The sequence below is a fragment of the Rhinopithecus bieti genome, unplaced genomic scaffold, assembly GCF_001698545.2.
Source record: "Rhinopithecus bieti isolate Rb0 unplaced genomic scaffold, ASM169854v2 scaffold_35884, whole genome shotgun sequence".
In the NCBI taxonomy this organism is placed as follows: Eukaryota; Metazoa; Chordata; class Mammalia; order Primates; family Cercopithecidae; genus Rhinopithecus; species Rhinopithecus bieti.
In genome coordinates this window covers 245,807-258,666 of record NW_016814992.1, presented here as the reverse complement: position 1 = coordinate 258,666, position 12,860 = coordinate 245,807, and the positions used below count along the sequence as shown (strand labels likewise).

The following is a 12,860-nucleotide window of genomic DNA, read 5'->3' as shown; positions in this document are numbered from 1 at the left end:
TAAAAATACAAAATTAGCTAGGCGTGATGGTGCATGTCTGTACTCCCAGCTACTCAGGAGGCTGAGGCAGGAGAATCGGTTGAACCGGGAGGTAGAAGTTGTAGTGAGCCGAGATTGCACCATTGCACACCAGCCTGGGCAACAAGAGCAAAACTCCATCTCAAATAAATAAATTAAATTAATAAATAAATAAATAATTCAAGTTAAGTATTCATTATTTTCATATCAGTCAAGCTAGATTTCAAACAGTGCATTTAAACAGTCTTGATCAATGTGGGGGTTAGGGGAAAATTTTTTACAAACTCAGTTTTAGTGCAAGCAGGCACATAGCTCAGCAAAAAGTAAATATATTAGGGTTGAATTACTGTAAGTAGAATTGGTGTACCATAAACTTAGAATTAATATGTGAATATATTTTAGCAACCAAGATTTTCTTAAAGTTGCAAGTGTTGAATTGATGCAGTTTGAGGCATTTTTATCAATTAAAATTTACTTATCAAATTACTTGATAAATACATATTGAACATCAGCAAGTGCCAGTGCTGATGTGGCCTCTGAAGATGGGGTTCTGCCTCATGAAGTCTAGAGGGAAGGCACTAATATGTGTAAAATTACAATGTTGATAAGAGCTATAGAGGTATAATGGTGCTATAAAATTTTAAAATAGGAGGATTTTGACGTACTCAGGGAGGAAGGGAAGTCTTCTCTGAAGAATCGGTGATTCTGTTGAGTCTGATATCTGAAGGAAGAATGAAAGTAGACAATAACAGAGACCAGCCATGGGGTGAGGAGAGGAGAGCATCCGGGATCAGATTGCTTTAGAAGCCCAGGCAAAATATGATGGTGTTTAGAGTAAGGAACTTGTAGTAGAGATGAAAAGAAGAGAGCTTACGTTAAAAAAAAAAAAAAAAAAAAAAAAAGTTGGGTTGGCAAGACCTGAGCAATCTCAGTCCATCCTCAGTAAAATGGATCCTCAGGGTTCCATTTTAATTGGCTCTAGAGTTTACAAAGCAATAGATTCTATACTGTTTCCTTCACTGACACTTGAATATATGTCTTATCTGAAGATATGTGTTAGGAATTTTAATTTGAGAAGGTAAGTTAATGAAATTTTTATGCCTGTTTTATTTTAACCTGTAGAATCTTAAGAAGATTCAAGAAATGGAAAAGAGTGATGAATCTAGCACAGACTTGGAAGAGCTGAAAAACGCTGACTGGGTAAGAGCTGGAAATGCTTTCTGATGTGTTTACTGTCTAAGAAATAGTATATATATATATTTTTTTTTTTTGAGACAGGGTCTCATTCTGTTGCTCAAGCTGCAGTGCGATGGTGCAGTCTCGGCTCACTGCAACCCCCGCCTCCCGGGTACTGCAGCCCCCGCCTCCTGGGTTCAAGTGATTCTCCTGCCTCAGCCTCCCAAGTAGCTGAGACTTCAGGCATGTACCACCACGCCTGGCTAATTTTGTATTTTTAGAAGAGATAGGGTTTCACCATGTTGGCCAGGCTGGTCTCAAACTCCTGACCTCATGGGATCCTCCCACTTTGGCCTCCCAAAGTGCTGGGATTACAGGCATGAGCCACTGTGCCCAGCCTGTATAATGTTTTTTTAAAATGCTACTTATTGGCCAGGCATGGTAGCTCACACCTGTAATCCCAGCACTTGGGGAGGCCAAGGCAGGAAGATTGCTGGAGCTTAGGAATTCAAGACTAGCCTGAACAACATAGTGAGACCCTATCACTAAAATGGGAGGATTTTATTATTATTAAAATGGTAATAATAAAAAAATTAACCAGGCTGGTGACATGTGCCTGTGGTCCCAGCTACTTGGGAGGCTGAGTTAGAAGGATCACTTGAGCCCAGGAGGTTGAGGCTGAGGTTAACTATGATCACACCACTGCCCTCCAGCCTGGTCAACAGAGTGAGACCCTCTCAAACAAAATTAAAAATGCTCTTTATTAAGGACTGTAGTATGAATTGATATATAAATATGAATGCTTAGTCTTACATTTGAGGAAATATCTATTCCCCATTTTAAAAAGCTTTCTGGTTTTATTAAAACCACCCCCAATGTCTCTGAGAGTTTTAGTGTTTTAAAAGATCAATATTTCTATTTATGTTAATACCTTAACACGGTGGTCCCCAACCTTTTTGGTACCAGAGACTGGTTTTGTGGAAGACAATTTCAAGGATTGGGGGTGGAGGGGTGGTTTCAAGATGAAACTGTTCCACCTCAGATCATCAGGCATTAGATTCTCATAAGGAGCATACAGCCTAGATCCCTCACGTGTGCAGTTCACAATAGGGTTTGTGCTCCTTTGAGAATCTAATGCCACTGCTGATCTTACAGGAGACAGAGCTCAGGCATAATGCTTGCTCATCCACCACTCGCTGTGCAGCTCAGTTCCTGACAGGCCACAGACCAGTACCAGTCAGTGGACTGGGGGTTGCAAACCCCTGCCTTAACATATTCTTATGTATAAAGTTTAAGCTATGTTTTCAGGATTAAGTGTGAAACTAACGGCGTTGTACATTTATTTATCCAGTGAACAGTTATCTGGATGAGGACCCTGGGAATGCAGAATAAACAATATGGAGTCTCTCTCCCAGTAAAACTCAGTCCTAAACAGAAGACAGATTTGTAAAACAGATAATGTGGTTTATTCACGTGACACACTTTGAGTATCTACAGTTTTTCAGGCATAGTACTAAATCCTAGTGACTCCAAAAATCTCTGCTCTCACATAAACTTAGAGTTGGTAGGCATGACAGCCGTGGGGACAGAACAGTGAATGTTGCAGAGTGTGTTAGATTGTGGAAGTCCAAGGCCAGGCATGGTGGCTCACGCCTGTAATCCCAGCACTTTGGGAGGCTGAGGTGGGCGGATCACTTGAGGTCAGGAGTTCGAGACAAGCCTAGCCAACGTGGCCAGCCATGTCTACTAAAAAAGACAAAAATTAGCCGGGCATGGTGGTGCGCACCTGTAATCCCACCTACTTGGGAGGCTGAAACAGGAGAATAGCTTGAACTTGGAGGGGGAGGTTGAGGTGAGCTGAGATCGTACCACTGCACTCCAGCCTGGGCGACAGAGGGAGACTCCGTCTCAAAAAACAAAAAAGATTGTTGAAGTCCAGGTATCAGGAGGAAGGCACATTTTAGGATTCTGACTTTTTAGGTTAAGAATGCCAGATAAATCATGCCACTATCATATGAATGGGTTGCTTTTGACCTAATAGGTTTTAATTGTTTGTCACATTATTTTCTAACTGTTGTATTGAGATACGATAGATATACAGTAAGCTGCACATATGTAAAATGCGTAACTTAATAAATTTTGGCATATGTTTTGTACATATATATATATTCACCCATGAAACCATCACCACAATCAAAATAATGAGCCTATTTATCACACCCAACGTTTCTTCATACCTTTTTATAATCCTACCTCCTGCCTCCCTCCTCCCCAGTTTCCAGGCAACTAGTCGTGTGCTTTCTGTGACTATAGATTAGTTTGCACTTTCTAGAATTTTATATAAATGTAATCATATGGTATGTACTGTTTTGGGGGTTTAGTTTTATTTTTTTAGATGGAGTCTCTCTCTGTCGCCCAGGCTGGAGTGCAGTGGCGTAATCTCGGCTCATTGCAACCTCCACCATTTGGGATCAAACAATTCTCCTGCCTCAGCCTCCTGAGTAGCTGGGACTACAGGTGCACACCACCACGCCCAGCTAATTTTTGTATTTTTAGTAGAGACGGGGTTTCACCATGTTGGTCAGGCTGGTGTCGTACTCCTGACCCGTGATGCACCCACCTTGGCCTCCCAAAGTGCTGGGATTACAGGCGTGAGCCTCCGCTCCCAGCTGGTATGTACTGGTTTTGGTTTGGCTTCTCTCACTCTTCATAACTGTTTTGAGATTTCATCCGTGTTGTCTGTATCCATAGAGTATTGAGAAGTATTCCATTGTGTGGATGTATCGCAGTTTATTCATCTGTTGCTGGTCATTGGGGTTGTTTCTTGTTTGCAATATTCTTAATTTATTGATAGATATCTTCAATCTATTTGGAACTTTCAAGACAAAACAAAAAATACTTGCCTACGTTGTCTTAAAAGCTGGTATTATTTGTCATTTTAGAATAAAATTGATTATTGATTTTCCTTTATGTAGAATACTTGGATAGTGTCGTTCTAGGTGTATATCGTCTTGGCCAATAAATTTTAAATTGGTTTTCCAGTCGTTGAAACCAGATAAATAACTTCCAGTGTTCAGAAGTTAGCAAACAGCTAGTATCAACTTAAAGTAAAAATTTAATTTCTTACTGTAAGCCACCTTCATTTGAAAACTAGTGTCATCCCTGACAAGAGAAGCACTAACTCCAGAGGGAGTTATATTTGTGTAGATCACCAACTTCCTCCTCACAAGACCACTAAGTGAATTACCTAGAAAGATTAGAATGAAAAGAGCAAAGAGTTGAGAGAGAATTAGAATGTCTTTAGTAGCAGATTCTAGTTTCAGAATCTTCCTAATGGGATAAGGGATAAATGATAATCTCCAGGAATGCATATGATGACAGTTATCTGTTATTTTATATAATAACTGCGACTTTAATTTCTGAAAAGTAGTATGTAAGATTTTTTAACTAAACAATTATACACACAAAACCGACTACATAACAAAGTATGGGCCAGGCATAGTGGCTCATGCCTATAATCTCAGCACTTTGGGAGGCCAAGGCGGGTGAATCACTTGAGGTCAGGAGTTCAACACCAGCCTGGCCAACATGACGAAACCTGTGTCTACTGAAAATACAAAAAATTAGCTTGGTGTAGTGGCAGGCGCCTGTAATCCCAGCTACTCAGGAGACTGAGTCTTTGCAAGAGAAACACTTGAACCCAGGAGGCATAAATTACAGTGAGCCAAGATCACACCATTGCACTCCAACATGGGGCGACAAGAGCAAGACTCCATCTCAAAACAAAAACAAAAAAGAACAAAGTGTGTTTGAATCCTTTTATAAATTATAGCAAAAACTTCTAATGTGGGTAACTGTCCCCTGTCCCCTAATTTAAAGCCCAAAGGGAGACTTTTAAAAGATGAGACAATATTTGGACTGCATCTTAAAGGAATGAGTAAGAGAAGTGTGGAAATTGGGACAAAAGCATTCCCAAGAGAGAAATACGGATATTTTAGGGATATTATTTTAGAATATCTTTAATGGCAGAATCAAAGAATCTTTTTAAATATGAATATTTTAGGAGGTATCTAATGGTACACCATAAGTACCTCAAATCCTTTTGGAATAAGAGGATGGGAAAGGGTACGCTTTTATATTTTTTGGTAGTTTATCATTGTCCAAACCCAACTTTTTTTTTTTAATTATGAATCATTATTGAGGATGTTTTGAGAAATTTAATCAGTTATTTTACATAGAAGATTCTTATGAAATATATCACTTGATTTTACAGTAAATAGATTTAAGTAACTATTATGTCAATTTTTTTTTTTTTTGAGATGGAATCTCACTCTGTCGTCAGGCTGGAGTGCAGTGACGCTATCTCGGCTCACTACAACCTCCGCCTCCCAGGTTCAAGCGATTCTTCTGCCTCAGCCTCCTGAGTAGCTGGCACATGCCACCACACCTGGCTAATTTTTTGTATTTTTAGTAGAGATGGGGTTTCACCGTATTAGCCAGGATGGTCTTAATCTCCTGACCTCATGATCCGCCCGCCTCAGCCTCCCAAAGTGCTGGGATGAGCCACTGCGCTCAGCCATGTCACTTGTTAATTTTAACGAGTTACAGGTTTTTAGCTAAATATTGTGATGGACTTCACTCAGGTAGAGACTTTGGCACATTATAGGCAGGAGAACAAAAGACTTAAAGTATAATAAGATAAATATAAATAGATTTTGTATTATTTTATGTTTTTTATTTTATTTTATTTATTTACTTATTTATTTGAGACAGAGTCTCACTCTGTTGCCCAGGCTGAAGTGCAGTGGTGCCATCTGGGCTCACTGCAACCTCTACTCCTGGGTTCAGGCAGTTCTCCTGCCTCAGCCTCCTGAGTGGCTGCGATTATAGGCACACACCACCACACCCAGCTATTTTTTGTACTTTTAGTAGAGACAGTTTCACCATATTGGTCAGGCTGATCTCGAACTCCTGACCTCAGGTGATCCACCTGCCTTGGCCTCCCAAAGTGCTGGGATTACAGGCGTGACCCATTGCACCCAGCCTTTTTTAGTATTTTCTATGTACAGAGCACCATCCACTGATTCTGATATTCTCAACAAGTAATAAAGTACCACTTCTTTTATTGATAAGGAAACTACGGCTCAGAAAGGTGCAGCAACTTGCTCCATGTCAAATAGCTGGCAAGTGGCTGTATGTCAGTCAGCTGTGGTCACAGTAATACTGTGTAACTAACCACTACAAAATCACAGCCGCATAAAGCAAAAGCACTTACTAGCTCATGGGTCTCCAGATCCCCTATGGTAGCTCTACTTTACAGGTATCTCATCTATCCTGGGACCACAGACTAACCCAGGCTTGACATTCTCATGGCCACAATAGAAACACAAGGGACAAGCCCATTGTACATACGCTTTTGAAGCCCTTGGTCTTATCACACCCACCACTCTTCCAGTGGCCAAGCAAATCATATAGCCAAACCCAAAGTCAGGGTGTGGGAAATATCATCTCCTTTAGTGAGCAGAGTCACATAACAGCATAGACGCAGGAAAGCATGAAGAACCTGAGCCCTTAGTGAAGCCTACCACAGTGGTGGAGCTTAGGTTTAAAGCCATGTGCCTCGGCAGGTAGAGCCTGTGGATTCTCTACTTTCTTTCCACCCGTCTTTTAGTACCCAAAATCTAATTTTTAAAATAGTTTTTGGTTGGTTTACTCGTTGTTTTGTAATCCAGGCTCTTCATTTATTCTGTATGACTAACTGTTTAGAAGAAACTAGTACTTTTATTCGTTGATGTCTCTCTATCCTTGGTTCTTTCAGGCACGATTCTGGGTACAGGTGATGAGGGATTTGAGGAATGGGGTAAAACTCAAGAAGGTCCAAGAGCGACAGTACAACCCTTTGCCCATTGAATATCAGCTCACCCCTTATGAGATGCTAATGGATGACATTCGCTGCAAAAGATACACCTTGCGAAAAGTGATGGTAAGTAACCAAACTGTCAGGCGGGGCGTGGTACCTCACTCCTGTAATCCCAGCATTTTGGGAGGTCGAGGTGGGTGGATCACCTGAGGTCAGGAGTTCAAGACCAGCCTGACCAACATGGTGAATCCCCGTCTCTACCAAAAAATACAAAAATTAGTTGGGCGTGGTGGTGCACGCCTGTAGTTCCAGCTACTTGGGAGGCTGAGGCAGGAGAATTGCTGGATCCCAGAAGGTGGAGGTTGCAGCGACCCAAGATCGAGCCACTGCACTCCAGCCTGGGTGACAGAGTGAGACCCTGTCTCAGAAAAGAAAAACAAAAAACTATTAATGGACTCAAATGGTTATTCATCCATAATTGCATTTGTTGAAAATAATTTTAATATTAAATTTTAAAATTTATTTATTTTATACAAGTAATACTTGATCATTGTAGAAAATTTGGAAAGCATATTAAGCTTAAAGAAGGAAAGTTACGAACATATAATTCCATAACCCAGAGAGAAATTTTGTTAACATGTTGATCAATAACCTTTAGCCTTGTTTCTATGCACTTTATTTGGGCATACTGAGTTCATATAGAATGTTTTGTTTTATTACTGGTTGTTTTGCTTAACATATCGTGATTATTTTTTCCATGTCATTATATATTCAACATTATTTCTAAATGGCTGTATCTTTTCTAGCTTATAGCTATTCTGGAGTTTATTAAACAAATCACCTTGTGTCCCTTTATAAGCAACATATCTTGGGTATCCTTGTATGTAAGTCTTTTTAAATGTCCACCATGAAATCCTTAAGTTCCTAGATGTGGAACATCTAGTTCATTAGCAAATTCTGACAGCTCTCCCTTTAAAATATATCCTGATTCTGACCACTTCTCTCCATCTCCACTTGAGAGATTTTTTTTTTTTTTGAGACAGGGTCTTGCTCTGTCACCCAGGCTAAAGTGCAGTGGCACGATCACAGCTTCATTGTAGCCTCAACTTCCCAGGTTCCAGTGATCCTCCCACCTCAGCCTCCTGAGTAGCTGGGACCACAGGTGTGTGCCACCACACCCAGCTAGTGTTTTTTGTATTTTTTGTAGAGACAGAGTTTCGCCATGTTGCCCAAGCTGGTCTCAAATTCCTGACTGAGCTCAAGTAATCCACCTGCCTCCGCCTCCCAAAGTGCTGGGATTATAGGCATGAGCCATGGCACGTGGCCAAAATATCTTCTATTCCAAGCCACCATCATCTCTAATTCATCAGACTGTGACAGTAACCTCTAAGTGGCCTTCCTGCTTTCACCCTTGCCCCTTTCAATCTGTTTTTCCCAAAAACAACCAAGTAGGCTTCTTAAGTAAAAAATATGGTCATGTCATTGCTCTACTCAGAACCTTCCACTGGCTTTTCATCACACTTGGAAGAAATTCCATGTCCTTACCGTGGCCGGCACAGCCCACACGGCTGGATCCAGGTTACCTCTCAGACCTCATCTTCTGCTGTGCTTCCCTGCAGGGTTCTTCTTGTTAGCCACCCTGGTCTCTGCCAGTGTCTCAGCAGTGCCTAGTGTGCTCCTGTAACACAGCCTTTGCCTTGGATATTCCTTCTGTCAGGAACTCTGCTCTCCCACGTAGCCACATAATTTGCCTCTTTACTTTTCAGGCCTGTGCTCAAGTTTTCCCTCATTGGAAAAGTCTTCTCCATCTCTTTACTCTCGTGTTTCACTAGCAGACATTGCCATATATTTCCAGATTTATTGTCTGTCTCCCTCACAAAGACAAGAACTTAGTTATTCTCACTGTTTATCCCCTTTGACAAGAACATGGGCCTGACATGCAACCAAATACTGAATACTGTGCTCAATAAATAGTTATGGGATGGATTAATGAATTCTATCCACATTTTTTAGGAAATTTAATCAAAGTTATTTTATGTTAGAAGGTTCTTATGAAACATCACTTGGTTTTTTGTTTTTTATTTTTGAGACAGTCTCACTCTTTTTGCCCAGGCTGAAGTGCGGTGGCGTGACCTTGGCTCACTGCAACCTCCGCCTCCCAGGTTCAAGTGATTCTCGTGCCTCAGCCTCCCAAGTAGCTGGGATTACAGGCACGTACAACCATGCCTGGCTAATTTTTGTATTTTTAGTAGAGAAGGGACTTCACCATGTTGCCCAGGCTGGTCTCAAACTCCTGACCTTAGGTGATCTGCCCACCTCGGCCTCCCAAAGTGCTGGGATTATAGGCATGAGCCACCATGCGCAGCCATGTCATTTGGTTTGATAGTTAAGTGGCTATTTGAGCTGCTCGTTAATTTTAATAAGCTAAACATTTCAACTAAATATTATATTTATTTACTTTTCATCAAATCTGATTTACAGATGAGAAAACTGAAATTTAAAGATGCTCAGTAGTAACTTTCCAAGTTCAGACAGCTGGTTACAAGGTACAGCTGAGGGTCAGCCTCATTCTCTCTGACCCCAGTGCTCTGTGCTATGTACATATTCCCCAGTTGCCCTCAGAAATACTGTGATGATGATGATTTATAACAGAATAGTTTTGCCCGTTGCTTCACATCCTTGTACAAATGGGTGTCCTTTGTGGCTGACCAATTTGACTGAAAGAAAATACTCTTTCATTTTTAACATCTACATTTATTTCATGCTTTTAAACATTTAAAAATCTGTGCTAGCTGTTTGTATTTGTTAATTTTATTTTAATTTAACAAATATTTGTTAAGGACTTTTTATGTGCTAGACCTTATTCTGACTCTGGAAGGATGTATTACAGTCTCTGTTCTCTGAAAGCTTCCAGTATTTTGGGAGCCACTGATAACCTGTAGGGAAGCAACTAAGTAGGGGGAAAAAACCCCAACATACACAAAGACCAGGAAACATGAGAACAACAAAAACAACTTGCCATCATTAGAGGACAGAACAGAATGCAGGAAACTGGAAAGGTGAGAAGAAAAGATGACTCAGGACAGAACCCATGCGGCCTTGGGCTGAAGTAGAGGAATCTGGCAGAGTGAAGACCGACAAGGCATAGCCAGAGAGAAGGCTGGAAAGACAGGGGAGGTGGAGGCGCAGCTGCAAAGAGCAGGTGGTGTTTCAGAGAGGTCGGATGAGCACTGTGAAATGGTTAACAGATTTAGCAACGTAGAAATTGTTTGATCCTTTTATTAAAGTAAGAGAAACCAGGTTTTATGGTAGTAAGTGAAGCAATGGTGACAGTGAGCAAACAGTATGAGTTTCTTTTTTTTTTTTTCTTTTTTTTTGAGACGGAGTCGGAGCGCAGTGGCCGGATCTCAGCTCAAAGCAAGCTCCGCCTCCCGGGTTCACGCCATTCTCCTCCCTCAGCCTCGGGAGTAGCTGGGACTACAGGCGCCCAACACCTCGCCTGGCTAGTTTTTTGTATTTTTTAGTAGAGACGGGGTTTCACCGTATTAGCCAGAATGGTCTCCATCTCCTGACCTCGTGATCCGCCTGTGTCGGCCTCCCAAAGTGCTGGGATTACAGGCTTGAGCCACCGCGCCCGGCAAGTTTCTTTTAAGCAGTGTTTAAAAGAAGATGAAAGATAGCATCTGGAGGAACACACAGGGCATTTTCTTTTTTTTTCTTTTTCTTTTTTTTTTTTTGAGACGGTGTCTCGCTCTGTCGCCCAGGCTGGAGTGCAATGGTGTGATCTTTGCTCACTGCAACCTCCGCCTCCTGGGTTCAAGTCATTCTGCTGCCTCAGCCTCCTGAGAAGCTGGGATTACGGGTGCCTGCCACCACGCCCAGCTACTTTTTGTATTTTTAGTAGAGACGAGGTTTCACCAGGTTGGCCACGCTGGTCTTGAACTCCTGATCTCAGGTGATCCACCCACCTCAGCCTCCCAAAGTGCTGGGATTACAGGCGTGAGCCACCGCACCCACCAACACGGGGTATTTCCTGGTATGTGTGTGCCGTGGCTTGCGTACCCAGCCCCCTATTAATAGATATTTGGTGGTTTCCAGTTTTCATTGTTTTAATCCGTATTATGATGAACATCCAAATGCAAACATCTTACTCAGTTATCCCTGTGGCTTAAATTTTTATTGGTGAGATGAATAGATCAAATATAATGCACATTTTATTGCTTTTTTATAATGTATGTTTTAAATTTTAGTACTTAATATTTTGCAAAATTTCTCTCCAGAAGGGTTGTACCAATTTACATTTTTACTAGTTTTGCAAGACCATTCCTATTGCCAATACTGGGTAATGTTATCTTTCTCAAAAGTGTGTACTTATTTGAACTTTGTCCTCTCTGATAGGGGGAGCACCTAATGTTAATCTCAGTTGATTTTCCTCCTTATCCAAAGGAATTGTTCAAAAATTCATATCATTGTTAAAATAAGTCCTAGTAGATCATTAACATTTCTATTTATCATTAATGTATTTTACCTGTCATCTTTGATATTGCTAAATCTGTCTTGCTTTTGTTTTCTTAGTTTTAGCAGTTTTACACTGCAAGAGTCTTCCTTTTTATCAGAGGAAATATTTGTGCTGAATAGTAGTCAACCTGTTTGATACTAAGAATTATAGATTCCTTTCGAAGTTGCTGATTTAACAGTTCTCAGCTAGTCTGGGAATCTGTATGTTACAAGCACCCTAGATGAGGCTTAGGGAAGTAATGGTGTGTGATAGACAGAATGACAAAGAACTGTGCATCCAAAATGGAAAATATTTGCTAGCATAAATAATTATATTTCTCCTGTGGTAAATAAAAGACATTTATTGATTGATTGGATAGGGCCTCATTCTATTGCCTGGGCTGGAGTGCAGTGGCATGATCACGGCTCACCACAGCCTTAACCTCCCCAGCTCAAGCAATCCACCCATCTCAGCTTCCTGAGTAGCTGGGACTACAAGTGTGCACCACCACGCATGGCAGTTTCTTTTAATTTTGTAGAGGCAGGGTCTTGCTATGTTGCCCAGACTGGTCTTGAACTCCTGGGCTCGAGCAGTCCTCTCGCCTCAGCCTTCCAAAGTGCTAGGATTATAGGCATGAGCCACCACACCTGGCCTAAAAGGCTTTTAAAATAAGTCTGGGCCAGGCACAAGGGCTCACGCCTGTAATCCCAACACTTTGGGAGGCCAAGGCGGGTGGAACACACCATCAAGAGATTGAGACCATCCTGGCCAACATGGTGAAACCCCGTCTCTATTAAAAATACAAAAAGTGCTGGGTATGGTGGCGCGTGCCTGTAGTCCCAGCTACTCAGGAGGCTGAGGCAAGAGAATTGCCTGAACCCAGGAGGCAGCGGTTGCAGTTAGCTGAGATCGCGCCACTATACTCCAGCCTGACGACAGAGTGACAAACAAAAAAAGTCTGACTTTTTTCTTCCAGTTTTCCTTTTTATTATGTATTTTTTAAATTGAGATAAAATTCACATAATTTCATCACCCCAAAGGGAAACCCTGTACCCATGAAGCATCACTCCCATTCTTCTCTCCCCTTATACCCTGGTAACCACAAATACTCTTTCTGTCTCTGTGAACTTACCTGTTCTAGATGTTTCCTGCATATTGCCGCCTCATAGATGACCTTTGGTATCTGGCTTTGACTTAGCGTAATGTTTCAAGGGTCATTCATATTACAGCGTGCTGAGGTACTTTGCTCCTTTTTTTTTTTTTTTTTTTTTTGAGACGGAGTTTCACTCTTGCTGCCCAGGCTGGAGT

The 12,860-nt window shown here is 41.4% G+C and overlaps 1 protein-coding gene across 8 annotated transcripts in view; it reads left to right on the top strand.

Moving 5' to 3' along the window:
• Positions 1 to 12,860, top strand: part of SPIRE1 (spire type actin nucleation factor 1) — a 196,318-nt gene that overhangs the window by 129,028 nt on the left and 54,430 nt on the right. For all 8 annotated transcript variants that reach the window (XM_017852884.1, XM_017852882.1, XM_017852878.1 and 5 more), the window contains 2 exons: positions 1,141 to 1,218; positions 7,013 to 7,177. In XM_017852884.1, the coding sequence (XP_017708373.1) occupies positions 1,141 to 1,218; positions 7,013 to 7,177 (243 nt within the window). The remainder of the gene's footprint in view (positions 1 to 1,140; positions 1,219 to 7,012; positions 7,178 to 12,860) is intronic.